Raw genomic sequence first — 25,479 nt, forward strand, 5'->3', positions numbered from 1 at the left:
ACATATGGTGCTAAGCACACACACCTGAAAAAATCATCTTGAGTATCAAAACGCTTAGTCAACAAAAAAGAACCAACAACTTTGAGTGTCATTCAAATCATCTTCCTGACTTACCACAGGTCATGCACATAACTATTTCCAATGCTTTTTCTTGAATCTACTGCAAGCTTTAAAGAAGATGAATTCAGAACGTAGGGTTGTCGGGGTCCCTTGCAAGGTAACTGGCAGTGGCCCGTCCCACCCAGTGGGCAGAGTGCTTTTGTTACACAGCACTTTTGCACGCCGTATCCTTGTTATTAGAAAGTAGCAGACAGCACTGCTGCAGCTCCCTTTCAAGAGAAGTTTGGCATTTCTAGAGACACTTGATCCCCCCAGTCCTGAGGTACAGCAGTAATCTGATGGATTGCTTTGTGGTTAAAACAGATTACAAGTGAGCCACGCCACAAGAGCTGATGACTTACACAGGATTCCTAAATGAGCAGTAGGAAAAAAAAAGTCATTATAAAAATACACACAAGGCTTTGTGCCTTTAGAATTCCTTTCTCTATTGAGAAGACTAGAGATGTGAAAAACAACATTTAGTATTCTTAAAACTCAAACTGGAGCCACAGATCTCCCTGAGGCAGATCCTGTCAATTATGTTATTTTAAGTGAGGGTTTCATTGGAAAACTCAGGTTTAACATAACTTTTCACCACAAATTTGAAAGAAATACAAGCATCCTATTTAAATAACTCCTCAGCTTACCTATAATACAATTTGAGCTCGCCTACATTTTTGTGCTCTGAACTCAACAGGTTTATACTAATCCACAGAGCTGATGCAGGAGACCATATTTATTTATAAAATATCCATGTCAAATCAGTCCAAAAGGACAGTTTGTTGGAAGAATAGGTTCACTGATTGGCTCCTATAATTCCCAAGTGAAACAGTTCCGCCTTTAAGTTGGAAGCCTTTTAAATCCTCTGCTGACTAGTGAAGGGACAACTCAAAGGATTTGGAAATGATTTGCAAAAGCTCTGCAACCTAAAATCATCCTCTCCCTTCAGCCCATAGAGAGCAGAAACATGAGCAAGCAAGCTGCAAGAACAGCCTACAAAAACAGAAAGGTGACAACAAGGCTGTGAGTGCTACTGAGAAGATGCATAATTTTCATTTCTGTACAATAAAAATGTCATAGCATGTTACTGAACAAAAACATATGAAATGTCTTAAATTTATATTACCTTAAAGTCTGAGTCATAAGCAAGGATTTGTGTAACAGAGAAATCATGAAGACAGAACTAAGGACATATTTAAGGTTAGAATGCCCTCTTTGGGTATAAGGATATACTTGCAGCAATTTTCATCAAATACAGTTGCTATTTTTTGCCACAGGGAGGAAAGCAAATAAAAGAATGTTAAGTGTTCTACTAAAAAACTTTTAATTAGATTGTAAGTGATGTCTGATTCCATTTTCTAGCAATAATGCTCCCAAGATGCTAGGTACATACAGTGAGGTTAAAACCAATCCAACATGTCGTGGGAAGGCAAGAAACAGAGAAAAGTGGAAAGAAGAGAGCTTCAGACTGGATATGAATAAAAATGCCTTCACCTTGAGGCAAGACAAGCAGTGGAGAAAGTGACCACGACAGGTTGTGCAGCCCTTGGAGCAATGCATGGCCCAGTAGGATGAAGATCAGAGCAACCTGCTCAGCCTCAGTCAACTCTGCTATGTGTAGGACCAGAGACTTGCTAGCCCTCCAACTCAGGCAATCTCATGGTACACAACCAAGCTTTAAATATATATATCATATTCCACTGTGCGTTCTCTACACACAACAGAAGTGCAAGCATATGATCCACGACGAGACATCCAACTCAGAAAGTAATTTAGCTGATCTAACTCCATAAAGGAAGTGAAGTTAAAATCACAAGGAAGTTTGTAAACAATAGCTTCAGCACATCCTGGAAGATGGAAACAGCTGGCTTTCTATCAACAAAATTAAGAATAAAGTTAAATACTTGAAGTAAATAGGTTCTCAAAAATAAAAAATAGCATTCAGCACACACATACACACACACACAGAAATCACAATCTTCAGTGAGAGTCATGCCATAAGCAAGACAGACACAATAAGGCATAATAACATAAAAACTCCTAGTGTTCCAAAGCAGCAGACCTTTAGTAGTTAGCTGGTGATTAAATGATGCTCATGAGCATCACTTAAATGTCACTTTGATCTACTGCAGTTATTTCACAAAATGTTTATTTCTGAGGCTTCTTTATTGGCCATCCAACCATTGAAAAGTATTTCTCTCAAGGCATTATTCAGCTTACTATGAAAAAAAAAATATATTCCGATACCTTTTTCTAGGCTGCTTTTCAATTGGAAGACAAGAGGGGACCATCTGCTAGAGGCACCTCTCACATGAGTGCACAGAACATTCATGCTGGCTTTTCAATATTAAAAACACAGCTACTGTACATTTGCTATGGCCACAGACTTCCAATTTAATGCACAAAGCACACAGTTTCACTGAGACCTGGCAGCACAGAAAGCAGCCACATACATAATGAGTGTGTGCAAACCTACTTGAGAAGTCCAAGCTCTCACCTAGGACTCCAGTGCTACTCCATGCTCATCAGAAACATGGCTGTGCATATTTATTACAGAGCCAGAACAAAGGTAAGTTATCTTTAAATGATAATAAAACAGTTCAGAAAGTGAATGGCATCAATATGCACAGCCTATAGTACTCAGCAATGATTAAAAACCTTACCATCCATTCCACAAGAAATAACAAAAGGAACCAACAAGAACAGGGCACACCAGCACAATTCACAAAGAGTGTTGAGAAGTTCCATAGATTGTCTTTTCCAGAATGGTAACACTGATTATAAACCACAGTCCTACCACACGCAAGAAAAAGCAAAAACATAATTCTAAGGAAGTAAGTGTCTTATGAATTATGTACTAAGGACACATAGAGAACACCTCTCAGCTGATATGAAATGGTTTTTCATTTGGTCTCAGAGCAGACAATCTCATGGAAAATTTTGCTATTGACAAAACTGGCAATGCAATCAGGAAAATCCCCTGCTGCCTGCTGAAAGAGCAGATACACAACTATTAATGCTCACCACATATAAAGTGAGAAGTGAAAGTTAGCCTGTTCTCATCTTGCAGCAAACCGAGACCACCTGACAAAGATGATTTTCCTCTTCCTGTCCTCATTTGCTCAGGAAGCCTGCAAGCAGCCTTTCCCACTGCTCATTAGCTGAGCAGCCCTTCTCCCAGCCAAGTCTATACAGGACTCAGGCAGACCACAAATATGTGAATACTACAGCAGCAGTCTCAGCACAACCACGTTCAGATTTCCCAGGGAAAGGAAATGCAATACCTGTTGATTATTAATGAGTTTGACATGAAGGAGCAAATCCACACTGAGGAACAGCTGTGCTGGTGCTGCACTACACGTGACGGCAGCCAGGAGATTTCTCACGCAGTTTCAACAAAGGTTTCTCAGGATTTTCCCTGCTCTAAACAAACAGAAATGCACTGTTCTCCTAAGCAAGAGATCTGGCAGGACAGCAGTGTAAAACAGCACCAAACTGAGCATCTGTCTGTCCCACTCTTCTGAGGCTGGCATGCCTTCATTTTCATGAGGAGCAGTGCTCACAGACCAACAGTTCGACTCCCACAGCTTGAAGCATCAGTGCAGATTCAGAGGGCAATGCACTTTTCTACGAACAGGAAGAGCCAACCACCAGTTCTGAAGCAGCTGTTCAGCCCACTGCTCCACATCCCCCAGGTCTCTATGGATGCTGAAACAGGAAGCACCTCAGCCTAGCAACCCAGGCCTTCCCTTCCCAGGCTCTCTGGAGACCTTAGAGTCTTCCAAAACTAAAACAAAAGACTCTAAGAATGCTCAAAACACTTTTCAGACCCAAAGGCACGACTAACAATAAATCCAGAAGAGGGGCCAGCTAAATGAGCTGAGCTAGGGACTACCCTGCTCGCCCCATCAATCACTGAGGTCATGAAGCCACTGTCAAACTTCATTATACACAGGCACACTGAAAATAACCCTACTATTTGACTCTATTTTTCCATTAATATTACTATATGGAATTTAGCAAGGTTTTGAAAAGCTACACCAATGCAACATGCCTTATCTTGTACTAATACGGAGACCTGCAGAACAATTCAGAGTATCTAATTATTCCAATTTCCATTTCCTGTTTTGTCCATGGATACCAACCCTTCCATTCTTACTTAGTTTTACAATACTCGCCATCAACCTCTTGACTTTTCACTCCACAGGTTGTCTGAGAGTTGCTCCACTAAGAGATTTTCCTCGATAATGGTTTCCTGCCCTGATGACCCTAACAAAGAAACTTCTCAGCCAGAGCCTGCTAAATCCCATTCCTCTGCCATTGTGCATAGGAGGAAAAGGTGGAAGAGAACTTCACATACATGACATTTATTCTATTCTTAGGCTGAAGCAGCCACTTCTCTCATGCAGTTCTTTTACTTGAAGATTTTATCATCTGAGCGTATACACCTTGCTTAGCTCATCTGCAGTTCTGACTTGTGTACAGTTTGATACTATCTACAAATGCAGGTAACACATCTTTAAAAAGAAGGGAGATAGAAAAGTACTATCAAGAAAACGCATTTTCCATCTCTAATCCTGATTACACAACTGTTTATATATAGAAAGCATTCACTTTTTCAATGTAAAATCCAAATGTTTTTGCACTTGGTGCTGCTACAAATAAGCATGCTGAGAGAAGGCAAAAAGAGCCGAGTAACCAGATAAACTACTCTGACATCAAACAAACTTATTTGTAAGACAGAAAGAAAGGTAGGAAGGGGGGGGGGGGGGGGGATGGGAAAGAATATGAAGTACCACCAATTTGATTCATTAGACAACAGTGTTCCTATTATTAAATATCATATTGAGATAATAAGAGATGCGTGTGTTGAGAGGAAGCTGTTAGGTGAAGGAGGATCTGAGATAAAGACTGCATTATTGTACAGCATGCAGATGTGGCACATCACACAAAGGAGAGACAGAATCCAAATTCTGCATGCCCCAAAGGAGTCATGCTGAACAAAGGAAGCGTACTTCAGGCAAGCACATGATCTCACCATTCTGTCTGTAGACTTCAGATTAGTCATTAAGCCACTTCACATTTGCAGCATCAATAAACAGGGAAATAACTGCACATTTATATGTCAAAAATATGACAGTAACTGCTGATTCAGTTTTCATATGGTAAACTCACGTTTAGCAAAGAACGTCAGCAGTTAATCTCAGCTCCTGTTACATAGCATCTGTGACTGGGAGACTGGGTAAAGAAACATCTCTCCCTGAAAGCATTTTTCAGGTGAGCAGTTAATGCAACCTGTGCCTATGTGATAAAAACAGAGCACAAATTGCACTGTTAAACTGTTAATGGTACGATGAATTAAGTAAACACCTCCAAACAAGGATACTACAGAACTTCACATGGGCTCAGTAGCCTTTGTTCAGTACCAGAGGGCCAAGTTTTTCCTGTGTGACTGCTGATTTACAAAGGACACATTCATCCCTCACACATAAGGGTTTTGCAGCAGTTTTCCTCCAAGAACACTGAGTAGGATTGAGTAGCCCACACTCAATCCTAATCTGAGTGACACGGCAAGAAAGGGCTGCTCTCTGGAAAGAGACTCAACAGCGCTAAGGATGAACTCGGAAATCTCTATGGTAACTCCACAGGTTCCTCCCTGTTTATCTTTGGGCCTGGTACTCCAAAAGTAGTAAGAAAAGCTGCTGTCACAGGAGTTGTTAATATGTATTACGCCCAAAAGCAGGAAAGGCTGCAGACTGTCTGCCATTCAACTGGGAAGAACGTTTGCTGAGGGAAACCAAACACTGAAATGAAAGAATTATAACTCCTGATGAGCACTCAGGGCGTGCCACACAATCCGGTAGATCTCGATTGAGAGGTCAGGTGGTTCAGAAGCTGCGGGAGGCCCAAGTTATGCTGAGTAAAAAAAAAAAAACCTACCCAAGTGTGCCTAATTTGTGAACAAAGTCAGAATTAACCTTTAGGGTGCTCTGTTTTTGTGAGTACAAAACATTGTTTGCAGTGCTTTCCGTCCTTCTGTTCCTTACAATTAATTCATACTGGTGCTAATAAATCCTCCTTTCTTGCACGACCCCACTACAGTTCCAGAAGCAGCGTCTCGGGCCCAAACTTTTTGACTTCATTTTGCTGAAGGGAACAAAGGCTAATTTATCTGAATTTAAAGAGGGAGGAAGCCAGTGGCAATACAGCGCTTGCCTGTGATCACACTTCAGAGTTTTGTGCTGCTGTATAAGTCAGTAGTACAGTGGATGTTAATAGGTTATTTTCACTGACCAATCTAAAAGAACCATACAGAAAATCAATCAGTTTAATAGCACCAGGAAGCAAGAAAAAACACACAGATGGAACCCACAAACGTTCTGTACATTTGATATTAAGACTACATCCTTTAGATCCCCTGGTCCCATTGCTAGGGGATCACAAACCTCTAAACTCAACTATTTTTCTTTTTGATCCACACATTTAAAAACCCTCCATCTTAGTTTGCAAAGTGCCTAAAAATCCTATTGATAGGAAATGATATCTAGAACTTTGGCTGTAACACCACTGTCAATCTCTGCCCAAAAGAAACCACAGCTTTGATTTCAGCAATAATATGGGGGAACCTTAACACAAGGTAACTAAAGAGACTTGGAAATTACACTACACAAAAGTGAATAAAGAGGCACTTTTCTACCATTTTCACGAGTTACTGCGAGGCCAATTGAAAATTAGCAAGTAAATGAACAAAAATAAAAGGATAAAAATAGAGATAATGGACCTCAAGGTACTTTTTGCATCTCTTTCAAAACTCTACTTTAATTGCCAGCACCACTTGCCGGTATATGCTCAGTAATACACATAAAAAAGCTTTTATTATAAAGGCACTTCACCACAGGGCCCTTAAAGCACTATTCAGAAGCACAGCAAAAAGTTACTCAACCACTTGTACACAGAGATTAGCGTGGATTACCCAAACATGAATGAGCTGCTCTCCATTGATATATTGGCAAGGATGACTCGAGTGCTTGCAGAAAGTTTTGCTTCCGAGTACTGTGTATCCAAAAAAGCCAGAAAGGCAGCCTGGTGTGTGCTGTGCCTTCCTTCCTGAACTCTCTTGAGAAGGGAGAGTTATTTTTTGTTACCCACAGCTCCAGCCCTTCACCAGCACCTCTGTCAGAGATGAGTCCTGTTAAGGTTAACAGCTGCGTGACAGAGGGGAGAGCAGCTCACCTGCCCCGCCAGTCACAGCCATTCAGTGCTCATTTATGCAAGGACTGACAATACGAACTTGGCTTTTTCTCATGAAAATGGCAGCTTCCTTTTTAAACCAAGTTTGGAGATGCCAGACTGCTGACTTCTGCGAGTGCATCTACTTCCCTCGCAGCAGTTGGTTACGTAGATGTATACACACACACACACTTGCTTATGTACACAAACACATATATGTATGTATATACACACACACACACATACAAATCACACACATTTATGCAGTAACGTAATTGCTTCCACACTAGCAGAGGTGGAATAATAGGAATTCTGGGGTTAAAGCAAGAAGGGGGGAAAAAAAGTGTTATTTCAGCAATATAACAAAGTTTCCTAGGCAACGACGTGCGAACCCTCGCCAAGACGAAACCTCCGGGGAGTGAAAACTAAGAAAGCAAAGCGGGCTTGAAACTAAGAAGCAAGCAACGAGTCTTTGTATCTCATTCCTCCGCACCGCCCTCCCGCTCCCAGCGTCCCAAAGCCGTCCGACCCACCCAGACTTCGGATCCCACTCGAAGGGGACGGGAGCAACACCCAGAGCCCCTCCGGCCTCGGAGACAGCCGCTGCGGGACGGCCCGGGCCCCATTACGGCTCCGCCGCGCTCACGGGGCTCCTCCCGACTCCCTCGCAGGCGCTGGGTCGCCCCGCAGCCCCCGGCCCCGCTCACCTGGACCGGCCTCCTCCTCCCTCCCGCTGCCGCCGTCGCGGCGCCGCCTGTCGGTGCCGCCCGAACGGGGCTGCGGCCGCCACATCCCGCCCCCGGCGGGACGAAGCGGCTCCCCCCGGGCGCGTCGAGCGGGGCGGAAAGCGGCGGCCCCGGCCACACCCCCGGAGGCTCGGAGCCACGGGGCGCGGCCCGCCCGGCGGCACCCGCTGCCCCTCCTCCGGGCCGGCCCTCTGCGAGCCGCGGGCAGCCCCGCGGACGTTACATTAGACCAGGGGGAAGATGGGGGCCGTGGCCCGAAGCCCCGACTGCAGCAAGCTGAAGGGCTGCTTCTACACACACCCGGAGGCATTCGACCTCCTCCCCGTGCCCCCCGGTCGCTGCAGGCCCCGCGCTATTTCACGCGGGGGTACCGCTGTACGAGGCGCTGAGCACCGGGCGAGCCATCAGGAAATAATTTGCTGTAGGATTCATCCACATTGCACATTTTTTTTAGTCTTACAGCTATCATGTGACTGTTTTCGAGCCCTACCCTATCCCTGCATTGTGCCAGATCGTTGCTGAATTCAACAAGGCTTGCATGCAACAAGGTAACACGCTGCTCATTGGCTTTCTGCAGTTCAGACTTGGCACCAATGTCTGCAGTGTGTGAGCTTCCATTACTTTCCTTAGAATCACTGAACCTTAAAGTCCACCCAGCACCAACCTCCTGCCCTGTGCCAGCTCAGGCTGCCCAGGGTCCCATCCAGTTTGGCCTCAAGCACCTTCAGGGATGGGGCACCCACAGCTTCTCTGGGCATCTGTGCCAGGGCCTCACTGCCCTCACAGTGAAAGATTTCCCCCTGATATGTAATCTAAATCTCTCATCTTTTAATTTAAAACCGTTCCCCTTTATCCTATCACTTTCGCAAGGCTTCCCTAAATACTGTGATCTATCAAAGTCAAACGCAACTTCTTGATTTTGTTCTGTTCTGCTATCATTTTTATACACAACCCAATGTTTCATATTCTTTGTCTGCTGAGGTCACAGTACCTTTTCTGAGGCTCTCCCCTTTAAGTTACTTTTCACTGCAACAGCATAAATTTGTGCTAAAACTCTCTCCCCTGTTTTGTGCTGTAGTTAATTTCTGAGCTCTCTCATTTATGAGGTATCTCCTCCTCCTTAGCACAGGCATATTTTGCTTTCACTGGTTTTCCTAAACTGGCAGTTTTACATCTTCTGATAGCCATAATTATTAGCTTTATAGAAGCTCATGACTGTCTATCGACAACAGCTTTGTATCAAGTCTGCTAAAGTAATACCTGCTTCAATTATAGAATCATAGAATCATTAGGGTTGGAAAAGACCACTAAAATTTTCTAGTCCAGTTATCAGCCCAGCCCCACCATGCCCACTAACCACGTCCATCAGTGCCACATCTACACCTCCCTGGGCAGCCTGTACTGCTGCCTCACTGCTCTTTGGGAGAAGAAATTTTCACTGATATACAACCTGAATCTCTCCTTAGCTATCATTGTATCTACTATATTAACCATTTTTCAGTTTTAATTTCATATTAAGCATTTTTCAAGACTTCCTCCATATTAGACTTCAAAAATGTCTCCTCAAGTATGTACAGTGCTTCTATACATTAAAATGCCACCTCATGTGCTGAGAAGTTTTCATGACATTCAGAGACATTGCTACAGAAAAGCCTAGGTTTAGTTATCAGCTAAGAGCTAACTGATGTTCTTGGGTTTCAGACCATTTATTAATACAGGACATGCTAAGAGAGATGTAACCTCATACTGCAGGCTGTGCCCTTCCTGACTTGTGAGAGAAGATAATGGGCAGCTGTGCCTCACAAGCCAAAAATAGACACACATCCTCCTTTCTTCGAATGTGCTGTGCTGCTGCTGATTCAGATGATGTCAGCTTATATCAGTACTAGCTCCCATCACTCAGAGATCAATTTGTTATAAAAGAACAGCTGCACGGGTGCAAACAAAGGGCTCATCCAGCACAACGCGCCTCCAACTTGAGCCCAAGGCAGTGGCCTCAAGAGCAGGAATGAGGCCAGTGTACACAGCACTTCCTCTTTGCCTCTCCCTCCCTCTGACCAATGTCAGCCTATGGTTTCCTTAGCTCAGTTCAGATTGTTGGTTAGCGGTTAGTTTGGGTCTCACTGCCTCCATGCTTCTAGTCCAACCTTCCTTTGAGCCCACTTCAGCAAACCCTTCATTGCAAACTCCCCCAGGTCTCCAGCACTGTGCATTGCACAATCTCCTGATGTTTGCTTGGGGCCTGGCTATGGCTGGCTTCCTTTTATAGATGCCAGGTTTTTATGCTGGAAGGAATATACTTGTCCAACTGCTCATGCCTCATGCCTTTCATATGTGTTATCACATCTTGTGATCCTTTTCCAGACTACATGGTGCAGAGTTATTCAGATTTGCCTTATACAGAAACTACTTCATACCTTTGATTGCCTTTTTTGCCCATCTCTAAACCTTTTATTTGCATTTTTCCAGATGAGGTTAGCTGTGGATTGCTACAGCAGTGTTATCTTTGTGTTTCCTGCTGTATTCCACATTCCATTACCAGAAGGTCATAGTATTTGATTTGTTTTCCTCTGTCTCCTGACACACACTTGGCTGATACGTTCTGATATGTACACCACAGCTTCCTTCTCAGGGGTGGTCGTTGTATCATAGCTTTTCACCTTAAATGGGAAGCTGGTATTGTTCACAGTGGTAGGCAGCAGTTCAGTTTATGCCCCATTTGTTGTTTGACTGTTCCTTCTGCACTTCTTTGCAGTCAGCTCTCGTTCATACTGCAGCAGATAACCCAGTACCATCAGCAGGCTTGCTTCAACCACTCTGATGTTGAACAGCAGAGGATCTAGAGAAGCTAAACTGCCCAAAGCTACCAGAAGGCAGCAGTTCGATATGCTAATATTCTAAAGAATCATGGCATAATCCATCCTCAAATAGGATACCCTTATAAGCAGTTTTCCTACTGCTCTGAACCTACTCCAAAAGCTGAAATTTAACCCAAACTTCAACGCTTCTGCTTGAAGTGGCTTTGTCTTATCTCGTACGTACTCATATAATACGTACATTTAAACAAAGAAATCCAATTCTACACCATAATAGAATACTCAGCAGACTGTAATGAATTAGCTGGGTAGATAATCAGCACTGTTTGTCAGACAGAATGGATGTGAATCTGTCCCTTTATTAAGAACAGAGTTGCTTTCTGATAACCACCCTTATTCAAGCGCCAGGCTGTCAGGAAGGGCCTGAAGGGAGTCTGCAGGGGGATTTCACAGAGGACTGAAATGTACTTGGAGAAAAAGGCACAGGAGACAGGCACACATCTGAAGCACATATTAGCACATGAGAACAGGATTTTGGTTTTCGATGCTTTTCAAATTGCATCCTTCACGGAAGGCCTGACCCAAGTGACCAGATGAGAGCTTACAAAAAGAAACCTCCCACTTACAGTTAAGCCCTAATAACTTACAAATGGCATTCAGGTGTTTAAAGTGAGCTGGATGTTGTAAGAAATCGCTCAGCAGAACTTATTTATTGGTGTTTACTGCATGGCTATCTTCAATTTTAGATTAAACAGGAGGCAGTTGGAGTGTTTGGCTGCTTCTCCATTTCAGGTTCCTAGTGATCTGGTATATGCAAGGCACAGCTGCCAGGAAAAACAGCCCTGCCTGTTCCCCCCCACACACTCCTCCCCAGCTGCGCCTTCTTCCCCTTCCCCATGCTACTGTCTGCTCCGTGCTGGCAAGCATTTGTTGTGGGAAGAGGTGTAAATTTAAACTTTTGATATTTTTTCACCAAAAGCCTTTCTCCAATTGAAGGCGACTGTGTAACAACAGCACTACTCACTGCACCAGAAATCCTGGCAAGTCATAACAATCTCTCCTATGTGCCCTTTCCTCCTCAAACCACTTCCTGAGTCCCCATACCAGCTGAAAATTGCCCTCTCTGCTTTCCATTCCTTGTCTCAGTCTCTCTGATTCTCATCATCTACACATGGCTACTTCTTTGTATGGTATTTTCGCATCAGATTGACATCAGTGTATGATAACTCTCCCCTGCACCTGCTGCCATCATGAACAGGTTTCCTGTAGCCCTCTCTGTCCTTTATGACCTCTGTTTCATCTCAAAACCTCACCTGCAAACAGGTGACAAATAGAGCTGGCATGAGTTTCTCCCATGTGAGCATGTACCAGCATCCAGGCATAGGGACTGGCTGAGGCCATGTGGGAGCACCCATAACGCACTCACATCTGGGTAGCTGCATGTGTATTCTGCAACTGCCTGAGCATGCTGGTGGGAATGCTGAGGGAATCAGCATTTCTCAGACTTTAGAGGTGGGAGGTCAGTGTCCTGGGTTGTACAGGAACCCCCAAGGCACCCTCAAATGCAATGCAAAGAGCACACAAATACGTTAGCTTTGCCACCAAGCTCCTTTGATTTCCTCATTTGTGTGCCAGTACATGCGTAGCAGTACTTGAATGACTTATTAAGCACAAGTACACAGTATTAAAAGTGTGAACATGTATTTGTCTGTAGCTGGGTGGTGGGGTCTAGCTTCTAATCCAGCATGAAGCACTTGATCCATGTATGTCTGTACTGAAACCACCTTCACACGAGGAGCTGCAGGTTATGTACTGAGTGTATGTGACTACATTAGCAATAACTGTGATTTTGGGCTTCTTTTGGTTCTCTGCCATTAGAGCAGCTGGGGGAACTCACTGCCAGAGGAAGGCTGAGGGTCTTTGTACAGGGAATGCAGGCAGTTCCTTACTGTGCGCCTGGATACAGGACAGAGCAAGGCATTGAGAATTTACTATACCTTCCCTCTGCCCAGAGAAGGAGGGGAGCACACTTCAGGCAATCGAATCCCTCCTTGGGGTTTTACTCTGTTATCTGTGTTTATAGCCAAGGTGATGAAGACTGCTGTCTTCCTCTTCTGACTAAATAAAGTGAACTCTACAGCCACTGATGAAAGGCCTTTTTTTCCAGTTCTTGAATTACTTCTGTGACTGTTTGATGTGCTGGCAGAGAATCCTTCGGTGCTCTTTTTAAATGGGGTCACTTCAGCAGGATATGTATTCCAGAAATGGTTTCACACAGTGCTTTTGATCCCTGCCCACTTCTCACCAATTGTGTATCCAAAGATGGTCAACACCTTATTCCCCATCACACTGGGAGCTCCTACTGAGTTGCTTCTCTGTTCTGACCTTTCTTCAGTATTTCAGAGTCACTGTATACTCTCTGAAACTCATCTCCTGCAAATATAACCTGTATTTCTTCTTTTTAGGTATCTAATTTAGCTAGGTATCTCAAAACTGTACTGAGACGTGTCGTGTTGGGATGGGCTCCCTACAGAGCAGTCCTGGCGACTCCGTGTGATTCTTGTTCTCATCATTATTTGCTTTCTGGTGATTGTTTCCACTCACTATTTTCCTTAACACACAGATAAAAACTCACAGAACCTTTGAGTTGGAAGGGACCTTTAAAGGTCATCTAGTCCAACTCCCCTTCAATGAACAGGGACACCAACAGCTAGATCAGGTTGCTCAAAAAACATTGAATAGCACTAAGCCTAATACTGCTCTATACAGACTTCAGTATGGTATCACCCATTCTTTAACAGCTCTCCTCAGACATTTACATTTTTTCAGTCCACCATGTCTCATGCCATTTAACATATTGATTTTATACATAGTACATAGTTTATAAAAAGTAAAAAATTAAATCATATATAAATAAAACTGATTCTTCAAACAACCTGTGCCAGTGCCTCACAACCTTCTGAGTGAATAATTTCTGCTTAATATCTAACCTGAATCTCCCCTCTTTTATTTTAGAATCAGCCTCTCTTATCCTATCACTCTCAGACTTCACATCCGCACTGTTTGCCTGAGAATGTACCGGTGGGCAAAAGAGCGAGCATCTAAATATGTCTGAGGCAACAGGAAGAAACACAATGTCTTCTGTGACCTCTGCATCCCTTGCAGCTCACAGGTATTTTTCTGATTGTGCTAAACCAAGCACCAGCCCTGACAGCACTACCGTCGTTTTAGCCCGATCAGAATCACAAAGGAAATATTCCCCATGGTCAGTGGTACAAACTACATGTAACAATACTGGGAAACCTTGGTTGTCAGAAATACATCTTTACTTTTTAAGAAATAAACGATATGAATTAAAAAATCATGCACATTTTATTCACAAATTCAGGAAATGCCATGAGATGACACAAAGATTGTCATCTCTTAATGCCTGGAAATAGGAAAGCTGGTTTCATTTCAGATGCCATCAGATAATACTTTTGCCAGAGGATGTTATTACAGTTTTAGGCTAAATATATAATATAAATAACCTGTCTTCTGCAGTAGAAAAAAATGTCTACTGGCTGGAAGCAATTATTTTGAGATAATACATGGAAGTCTGCCAGCTGGGCTTGTTAGGTTTTCTAGCTTTACATTTATAATACACATTAATGCACAGCACTATCTCCTAGCACAGCCAAGGTCCGGTTCTATCACTGTATTTATGAGCCTACTTTATGTATCAGTGGTAATATAATAGGGCTCCAGTAAACTGCACAGAGAACTAATCTAAACCAAACCCTTAGAAGAGATTCATTTCCATCCAGGATGTACACAGCACCTTTAAATGGATCATTTTCCATGTGAGTGAATTATTATTCCAATTATTTGGCCAGCTTTATAACTTGCCAATGGCTCAGTGCCAGTTCTTTATTTAACAAGCCAATAAAAAATTGATTATCAAAGTCATAGGGGCAGCTGTGCACAGGATGGCAATGGTGAGGAGAGAGAGTCACACAGCCACTGCCAGGACAGCCCCTGGGTCAGATACAAGACCAACTGTCCATCATTTCTCATGGTCAGTGATGAAAATGAACAAAATTTCACCCAACAGCTATTTGTGCCAAAGAACACAAGGATATGGACCCAACTTTCCCTCACCAGTGACCTAAGAGAGGGGATAAGGATCCCACTGGGCCAATGCAGAGTGTTTCTGCCCTGGGGAAGTAACCTGCATGGAAGAGCAGCTGTTCTTCCAGCATCCCCCATATTTAAACAGGATAGGAGGGCAGAGATGCACGAATACTGTTATATTCATTTTTTCATTACATATGCTCACCTAATTTCTCAGCAAATTTTCCAGTTCCAGTGGGACACAGCGTTATGGTGTTTAATTGCAAAAGCCATACCTTAAATAAATAAAATGACCAAAAAAAAAGAGAGAGAGAGAGAAGGAGAGAATTGGCTTTTTTTTAACCTACTTGAAGTAAGATGTATGGTAAGTCAAAGTAGCCCTAAGTGTTTCAGAACTGTAAACCAGGCATTTCTCAGTGTAGAGCCACCTTTGAAAGATTGTAATTGGAAAAATGTTGAACATTAAATGTAACAAATATATCAGCAGTGTTTGTAGTCCTGTACTTCACAAAATGACTGTGAACGAGGACAGAAAAAAAACCAAACTTCCTCCTTATAGTCGTGTCCTTACAGCATGTGATTTACTTGTGCTGATTTATGTTTGTTTTTTAAATCTTCCAAAACTATCAATTCTTGCAAGGCAAAAGTTGCAGCATTCCAAGAAGTTAATCTGTCAGTATTTGTGTAGTAGCACCCAAATTCTGTAGGTGTTTTGTACACAGTAAAAAAAAAAAAAAAAAAAAACAGTTCCTCTGCCAGTCAACTTATAGGCCTAAGAAAAGCAGTAAATGCAAGAGAGGGAAAGAGGCTTCATGTTTCTTTGCTATTGCTGAGTGTAACTGTAGCACAAACACTGGGAGTCCCATTGTCCTTATCCCAGCTGAATATCTCTAGTAATATCAATAGTAACATCAAACAAATTTCAGTACTTTTCATTACAGTTTGGGACCCTTGTGGTTCAGTTTTACTGGATGCTATGCCTACCTCTTCCGCATGGTGGTGCTGGGACTGTATTTACTGCTGGTCTGTGTAGTGGGCAGGTTGGGTTTTGTTTTTCTTTTTGCGATGGAAATGAGACTTCATTTATTACTCTACTGTTCTTATCCTTATGCTGAATAGTGGGAAGGAGGGAAGTAAATGAAAGAGAAGTAGCTTTCTGCTACAGTATAGTCTCCAGCTGTGCAACTGTTGCATGTAACTATGCGTAGTTTCTTTCCAAATCTGTCCTCCACAGAGCTGCCACTGATAAATTAAATGGAAATGCAAAAGCACAGAAACGCTTTGTGCACCCTTGTAATGATTTACACTTTAAGGAGACTGGCACAAATATGAACAGCTATCAAATCTTCACCTACACTTTACACACCATAGCTCAGGTTCTCCAGCCTTCTTTAAGGTTAATGCATGTTCTAACTTAACCTTTCACTGCTTTTGATAATCAGCTTGTGTATTTAGTGACCCTGGACAGGTGAATTTACAACTGTTATGTACCATATAATTTATGTTTTAAATTCTGGAGTGTTAGCTGTGGATGAAAATTAGACGAGAATAATAAAATAAATAAAGGGCCAAATTTTCACTTCTGCACAGTGTATTCCACTGTTTGTTTACTATGTATTGATATCAATTTTCTCTACAGAATCTGAAAACATGCCAAAAAATCTCAAATCTGGCAAGACCACCTTGAAAGGTCCAAAACCCTCAGCAAAGAAACAGAGAGGTGGAGAAGCCAAGCAAGCCTCAAAAGGAAAACAGAAACAGCCTGGTGCGTAAAGTATTGCAGATATGAAGAATGTAATAATCTGGTCTACCCACACACCTACCAGCTCTGCTGCTGTACAACATCAGTAGGCTTTACATGCTAATTGTCCCAAGGAGGTGTGAGCAGGTAATTGCAAGGGAAGTTTTTTAATGCATGGAATCTTGCAGTGTACACAAATTTCTTATGGCTTCTCTCCAGTGCAGAGCACCTGCTCAAAATAAAAGCAAGCTTTATATCTCCAAAGTCTCAAAAAAATGCTAACGGCTCCCTAAGATACAGACCTATTTTAAAGGGCTTCCCTCATTTCTTGTGTTGAGTTTGAGCTGTGTGGAATTTATTTTGTATTTCCTCTTTGCACTTTAATTTTAAATGTATATAAAAATTTTAAACATTGCCTTAACAAGGAAGGAAATGTATGTTCATAGTTACTTCATTAGGGAAACAAATTCTCATAACATCTTGTTATATTTCAGAGAAAAAAAGATGAAGTTGATCTTTCTATGGTTGGCATAGGTAAGTGCTATGATGACTGGGCTGTAAAGTAATTGTTTTGGAATATTTTAATCATTTTGAAGCTTCCATACTAATAATGTCATGGAACAAAAAGGAAAAAAAAAAGATATGAATAGGAAAATTAGAAACTAGGCACATCTGTTACAGTGGTGATTACAGACGGTACCACTCACATCAGGCTGTGCAGCAGGAAAGCTGAAATAGATAGGGCTTTGTTTTTTCTATTGGGCTGAGAGGAGCTGGGATCAGGAGAAACAAAGAGCACTACAACAGAATTACTGGATTAAAAAAAGAAAATGTTTGCATTTCATAATAGCTACACAACCAGAAGAAAGCTTGACATTTTTATCATTACTTTTTTATTTAATCAAATCCACTGAGGAGATGATTTTAGTAGATCATCATTGCTTTTAACCACAGATCTCCATTGACTGACTAATGTCTTTTGCTTAACAGAACAAAATACCATCTGCCACTTACAAATCACAAGGTACTAAGTGCTTTCCTTGGGTTCTGAGTAAGAAAAATGCAGTTTTGTTCAGTTTTAAGGGCAGCCATAGTTATCAGTTAAAATATGAAATTACACTTTTTTTTTTAATCTGGTTTATATTTTATCTATAACAGGAAGTAATCTTTTAATATCTTTTCACATCTCCAGTTAGACTGCTCTTATGACCAGATTTGTGTGGTTCTTTATTCAATATAACTTAAATTGCCATCTATGTAAGATTTATGGTTTACAGAATAAGCCCAAAGGGTTACTTTCTCAATTAGTTTTTAACAACACAGCTTTTATTGCTAAAAGTTAAGATATAATGGGCAAAACTAGGAATACAAAAATCAGGTAATTTTTAAAGACATCACACATCACCTGCTTTCCTATATAATCCTGTAGAAGCATGCATGAAGTTGAGATTTATGCTCTGATTGGCTTCATGAAAATGGATAATTAATGAAAATGGACAGCAAGAGATTTACCAGATAATGAGCGCGTTACTTTTAAAATGCTGAACATTATGTTCCTTGAAATACTTATGTTTGTCATTAGGAAAATGACATCACTCCACCTGGTGGCAACTCAGGTTAGATCTGCAGTATCTCACCTGCTGCTGGAAGCAAGAATAAATACTGCCATATAGTCGCTGTCTGTGCAGGCTTTACATTGTCTGTGCGGTATCTCCTTTGTATAAGGCTTACTAATGTTCTTTACTTCTATTGGAGTTTCTTGCCCCTTGCGAAGTGCTGATAGAGCTACAGATTTTCACGAATTACATGAATACAATTTACTACTGGAACACAATACAAAGTCTCTTTTTAGATGATACTTTTTTATTATTATTATTAGAATGCAGCACTCTAAAAATGCTCATACTCGTAAGAATTTCAATGAATCTATAATATATATTTATATACAGATCCAAGAATCTATAACATAGGTCCTATCTACAACATAGAATGCTGTAAGATACAATTCTATAATACGGAATATTAGTACTTTAGACTAATAAATTTCAAATGTGATGATTACTTTCCTTTTAACATGGACCTATGGCACTTGAGCACTGAAGAAAACACCACTTGGACTATCAGCCCTGTTCTGCCATCTCTCATAACCAACTTTTGCTGTTTCTTGGGATTAAATCTTTCCAATTACCCCGGAATAAGCAATTTTTTTTTCCCTGTCCATTCTCACAGAGAAATTGACAAGCAAAGGAAGAATCTAGGTCTTGGCCTCATGAGCTACAGAGAGTAGTCAGAGAGCTGACTTGGTCTGGTGTTACTCATGGTGAAATTGCAATATTGACTATGATTGTGATGAAAGTGAACTAGTGGACTGTACATGCCTATGGTGAGCACTACAAAATAGTGAATGCCACAGAAATCATACCTGGTATATGCAGGGTGTACCAGACACGTCAGTTAGTTTATTGTCATGGATGCTTATAGAAGAACAGGCACAGAGCAGCACTGAAAGAGTTTGAAGGGTAAATGTCAGATTCAACAAACATTATAAGATAGGCTAATGCAGAGATTTAGTTTTCCAGCTGACAGACATAAAAGATTTATAATTTTATCAGTCCTTATTGGCATATATTAGAGACAGCTTCTCAGAACATGTTGAGGCTGCTGATCAACACAGTCATTTCAGAATAGACACCAACTCCAATTTAAAGCACACGGACGAAAAAATAAACAAACAAAAAGAAAAAAAAACATCTAAGTGCTGGGAATTGAAGTAACATAGTAAGTATTTCAAAGAAAGAAAATAGAATGAAACTCAGAAGATTGAAAATACCAGGGCTTATCACAGAAGTCAGCCCATATTAGTAGATAAGCCCATTTTAGTAGGCAATAAAAATCTCACATACATGTCTTCAGTTCTTTACAGTTTTCCGGTTTATCAAGAAATTGAACATTCAAGATAAACATCTGCTTACCTTCTCAGAAGTATAGGGGTCTTCATGAAGAAAAGAGTCTTGTAGCATTGGAAGATTCAGTTAGCCAGGGCTATACTGATCTTAATCACTTCAGTTTATTACGTAAGGAAGTCTGTGCAGGAGCAGGGTTGTGTACGTATGGCCAGCAAGAAGTGCAGCATATTATCATCAGTTTGTGAGTATTTGCAAAGTGCAATCCCCAAGTTACCTAATTGCACCCAGTCTTACTAAAAATACTGAAGATAACAGCATCAGAATTCAGATAAGAAATAGCTATCTTGTTCAGCATGGATACGACTACACCTAACAGGGGTCATCTGCACAGCAGCCAACAGCTACTTATTCCCCAGCAAACCTGAAAATGAAGCCTTGCATCCGGTTTGAATCTTAGTGACCTTGCTTCAGTCTCACCTATTAGTTTAAAAATATACCCAGTGACACTCTGAACTGATGAGAAAAGCATGTAAGTACAAAATCAGAAAAAGTATCCTTATTTGAGATGGTATTGAAGCCATATTTAGGTTAAATACTGGCTTAATGCGGCACTGCTTTATACAGAAGAGATTATATATTCAAGTGCTGTTTTAAATAAAAGCTGTACAGTTGTGTCCTTATTAGGGTTATTTAGTCCACTGATGACATTCCACAAAAGTTCATAACTAGCTGTCGATCAAGAGAAAAATGATCTCTCATACTAGTAATGACATATACTCATTCTAAAAAAAGTTAGGTAGAATCTTTTCCAACATGAGCCAAATGTAACATAATTTGTATTCCACACCGCCCAAAGTTACAAAAACTAAGCTGAAAGATTCAAAGACAGTCTGCTAGGAAACAGCAAAGTCCTAGAGTTATTTATGTTTAAAGAACACTCTAAGTTATTTTAGCATGTGATTTTTCTTTCTTTCATAGGCCACCCAGAAAAAATAAGTTAGATGATCAGATGCATTTTTTTTTCCTGAACAGATAAGCCTGTGCGACAGCAAAGAAGAAAACAATGTGAAATGCAGTTCCACCAAAATTAGTCTACAGGAACAGCATTATCATTACAAAATCACAGGTAATATTTTTATTACACTCTATTAGGAAAGATGTTTTTAATAAGTATGTATTTCAGTATATACATACTGTAAGATAAGCAACAAAATGTCCATAGCTGAACACAACTGGAGAGAAACGTTTCTTAAATATACTGATTCTAAAAATGCAATATACAAATACCAACTATGACTATACAAAACGAGCTGTTCAATATCCATAGTTACTTTGTGATAGGGACATACTACCAATCCCTCTCCAAAGCTGGCATGCTGACACACCGCCTGAGACCAACCATCTGCCAGAGAGGTTACTCACACCAACCAGCACCTTCCCAACAACTGAGCTGCTCCTGTTCCGACTGAGGGAACTGGTATTCCTATCAGCCACAGCCCCAACAACAGGGCAAGATTGCCAATAAAGTCATAGTCCTGCAGGCTCTCTTTATCTCTGTTCTTGAAAATCTCCTTCAGACAAAGGAGTTGTTTGATTTGGTAACTTTTGGTGTATAATATAAAGATGTACTGTTTCCCAGATAAGGAGCAATCTCTACACAAATCACAAGTGCACGTCAAAGAAAGCCCATATGCACAGATGAGCATTTCTTCAAAGAAAACTATGAATGTGCTGGAGAATATCTCCAATAACTTCTTTGCTGGAACTGAAGTAAGTTAAAATAATAGGTTACTATGGAAGTGATAATCAAAAGATCTCTGAAAGACCAAACAATTAAATCATAGATTTTCCACAAGTGATTGCACTTACATGTTTTCTTTGGGCGTTAACTAAAAGGATCATTCTGGACAGCTTGAATTTTTCTCCAATTTTAATGCATTTCGCAGTGTGCTTAAAATAAAAATAGAAGCCCATATTAATAAACTTTAAACCCTTACTTCAAGAATAGTTAGAAGACTATTCCGAAATACCTTGAACTTATCTACCTGACATCAGAAACCAAACAATACTACCTTATTGAGAGTCATTTTTTTTTAAAGTGTGTCCACAAACATCAGGTGAAAATTACAATTTCCTTCACAACTTTTTTATACTAAGAAATCCCACCTACTCATAGCCCTCTACATATCCTACACACCAAAAACACTTTTCCCACTTTTGAATATATACAAAAATGAATATTTGTCTTCTAGCTGCTTTTCTTGATTCTGCTACCTTTTCCCCAAATACTTGGGTACCCAGTTCTACAAGAAAGGCTGCCTATGTATATCAGGATAAGAGAAGCTGTTTTGGCAATTAAAAAAAAGATAGTTATTCAAAATTCACACTTTTTTGGTTGCAAACTTCTGTTTTAATTTACCCAGAATAAATTTAATAGTGGTTATAATGAAGTTTTAAAATAAAATAAGCCATTTTGCTGTACACTATCAAACCCTTACGTTAACATTTACATGATTTTTCTGGCATCACAGGATGGAGAAATTATTTATTCTGACTGGGAAATGAAGACCAATAGTAACGAAGAAAAAATAGCTAGTAAGTTTAAGTTTCTGAATACCTGTTTAAACCATAATATCCTGCTAATTTTAAAATATTTGCAACTATACTCTGTGTTTTTAAGATTCTTACTACTCTATTAAGTGTATCTCACTGATGACATCTGGATTCAGCAGTACATGCTCAAGGTAGCATGCAGTTTAGCTGCTATGGCAAAACAGCAAACTCTCCAGTGTAATACATTCATCACTGTGTACCTGTTGGCATGGAAGTCATGCTTCATGGTAACTAGATTTGCAGTAATTCCAACACCTTGCAAGCAAGAGAAGCCGGTATCTTTGAATACTACCCCGTATTTCCCTTCATTCATTTCCCATTGTGAAATACCCACTGAAAGCACTAGTTACAGGCAGCTGTATTTTTTTATTCCTTCGGGTAACAAATACACCATCCACAAAGAAGCTGTGAACACTGTACAGAGATCTCCATTTTTTAAAGACATCATTCTCGGTGTTGGAGGCTGGAATTTTGCCATTTGGAAAGAAGGTGTTACAGTAAGTTGCTTTAAAACATCAGTAAAATAATCAATAAAGATAAATGAGATAACTAGAATAGCAGCTTCATAGACTATTTTCAAAACTGTTTGTTAATCATAAGGCTTGAAAGCTTAGAAATAGCGTAGAAATAGAAAAAGCTTTTCTTTTTTGCTTCACATCAGAAAAGCTGTTCTAGAAATGGCTTTGTAAATTTGCAACTTGCAGAAAGAATGTCCAACATTCCTTAGTACCATCTTTGTAAAAGCCAGCTTCTCATCAAATTATTTCTGCTGCAGGGCAAACTAAGAAACAAAATCAACATGTGTGCTAAGCAGATCTGAAGAATTCTTACTTAGGATGCAATTCTTTCAATAACTGAAGACATAAAAACAGAGGGTTTTTTGTTTTGTTTTTGTTACAGTTCCTGTTTTATAGGGACCCAGGTTAGCTGCACATTTCAAGGGCATAGATTTTAACAGCAGAAAGATTACCTTCATAGACTGGGAGATGTCAGAGTTGTTTTCAACCCCCCACACTTCTACATGCAGAAGGTGGTACTGAGTCTGCCACCTGTATTATTTTATTTATTTTATTATAATTTAAATAGCGAATGTTCACAAATCGAAAGTTTGAAGTAGTGAATGGATATTACTGTTCGATCATTGCATCTTCTCCTGGTTTTCAAATATCTAACTATATTAAGAATGGACCAATCCTCCAGCCAAACTGCACAGCGCAAAGATACACTGCAGGACATTGGTCCTTAACAAGGCCAGGAGTTTTCTACATTGCCACAGATAAAGGAAATATAGATATTTGGGACTTACTGAAGGAAACTCGCAAGCTATCTCATAGCCAGAACATCTCTAAATCAGCAATCACTTGCATCAGCACTCGGGTTGCCTCATGTAAGTTGATGGTGATGATACTTAGCTGTGCTTTACTTTATACTTGTAAAATGGCCCATTTCTGCAAAGCTCACTGATCTTGCTGCATATTATCATATATAAAAAATAGGTACTTCCACTAGTTTAGCATTATACTGTATAGGGAAGCTCATGCATCATATTCTTAGTATATTAAATTTATTAGTAAGGCATAAAGTAACTGAAAATTTCTTTTTAGATTAGAAAAGAACTTGAAAAGGTATAAATCTTCAGAATTTAACTTGTTAAGAAAGTAGGAGATCAATAAAGTTTTTGCTGCAGTCAAGAATAACCCAAAGACCCCAACAAAACCCTCTGTAGCTCTGTTACCCATATTAAGATAGATCCCATATCAGAATAGAGACATTTCATGTTTAAGCAGAATGTATTGCTGTTGGAATTTAGATTTTTATTTTATACATTTTTGTTAAATACCTTTCAGCAAAGCAGCAATTTCTAGCTGTTTCTGATGATTCTGGAGTACTGCATGTTTTAGAAATCCGTCAGACATTAAGTCACCCGTCCAGCAATGAGGTTGGTAACAGTTTTCATTTATCTCTATGACACGTTATCCTGAAAACTCCAAAATAGAAATAGGAAAAAATTTCTCTTCCAGTGGGCCCTGATGAATTTGAGACTGATAGGCCATATTGTCCAAAGGTCGCTCACAAGAAAGCTGGCTCTGCCCAGTTCCTATAAGAGGTACGTAAAAGAAATCTAAGTGACAGCTGGCAGAATTTCACAGTTCTAACGTACCTACTTAATGTAGCAAAGTGTTCGACATTTTTTGCCATGTGCATTAAATGACACCTGATTTCATAGATGAAAATAATGTTTTGCAGTACACAGCAACATAAAAACGCTCAGTTTCTTTTTCTTTATACCTTCTTGACTATATTAGCTTAACCCTCCCCCTCCCCCCCCCCCTTAAGTTTGGCACTTCTATTTACAAATTTGAGTATCTGGTTCCAGCTTAATTAAATTAATTTTGCCAACAATTACTAACATCTCTCATTCATTCTCTTTTGAAGCTGGAACTATCAGAACCAAAGGGCCCTAAAAACAATGTAAGGAGTATTCATTTGTCCTCATTTCCACATCATTATCAGTTGTTTTTCCCTTCTTACCTTCCAGCCAAGTACTATGCTAAGATCTTCATCTCATTGAGACTAGTCTTCTGCCCGGTTTGTTATTTTTATATCCCAAAACTCCCTCATCTTACCCTTATTCTAAATCTGCCACATATGCATTTTTACATAAAACCCACAAAGGTAGCAGTGCAACACGAGGTGAGCAGTAAAACCTCTCAAAAGTAAGGTAAAAGCAAACTAAGCACTACAGCATGAGGAAAAGCATTGCTTCTGTCCAAATTGCATGCGTTTTGGACCTACATAATTTAGGGCACAGAATTACTAGTCCAGAAACAATCAGTAACACTTAAATTAGTCATTCTAGCTGAAGTATTGACTTTAGAATACCGAGTTGTTGAAAAGGCTAATGGAAACTGATACAGATAAACATTGCATATTGTAATACTGAAACATGCGATGGGTGAGGGTGTTCTCAGACTGACTATAGTATACTTCAGGTGCCTGAAGGATGACCAGTTCAGAGTCAGTATCATAAAAATGATTTAACCTTACTTGTATTCGTACTCAAAATTAATTGGTTTCAATCCATATGTTTTTTGATAGAAATTATTTGGATGAATATATAGGGATCTCTAATCCTAAAAGAGAGGAAAAGTTGATATCATTCAGATCCATAGCAATAATTCTGAGTCTCTAGGTATGTAACAAGACTTATTATT

The 25,479-nt window shown here is 40.3% G+C and overlaps 1 protein-coding gene across 2 annotated transcripts in view; it reads right to left on the reverse strand.

The window, feature by feature from the left end:
• Positions 1-8,172, reverse strand: part of DISC1 (DISC1 scaffold protein) — a 203,864-nt gene extending 195,692 nt beyond the window's left edge. For both annotated transcript variants that reach the window (XM_090135429.1, XM_090135430.1), the window contains exon 1: positions 8,037-8,172. In XM_090135429.1, coding sequence (XP_089991555.1) covers positions 8,037-8,121 — 85 coding nt within the window. In that variant the 5' untranslated portion in view covers positions 8,122-8,172. The remainder of the gene's footprint in view (positions 1-8,036) is intronic.
• Positions 8,173-25,479: the final 17,307 nt, after the last annotated feature.

Source organism: Phasianus colchicus, chromosome 2 (genome assembly GCF_987193195.1).
Source record: "Phasianus colchicus chromosome 2, bPhaCol1.hap1.1, whole genome shotgun sequence".
Taxonomy (NCBI): Eukaryota; Metazoa; Chordata; class Aves; order Galliformes; family Phasianidae; genus Phasianus; species Phasianus colchicus.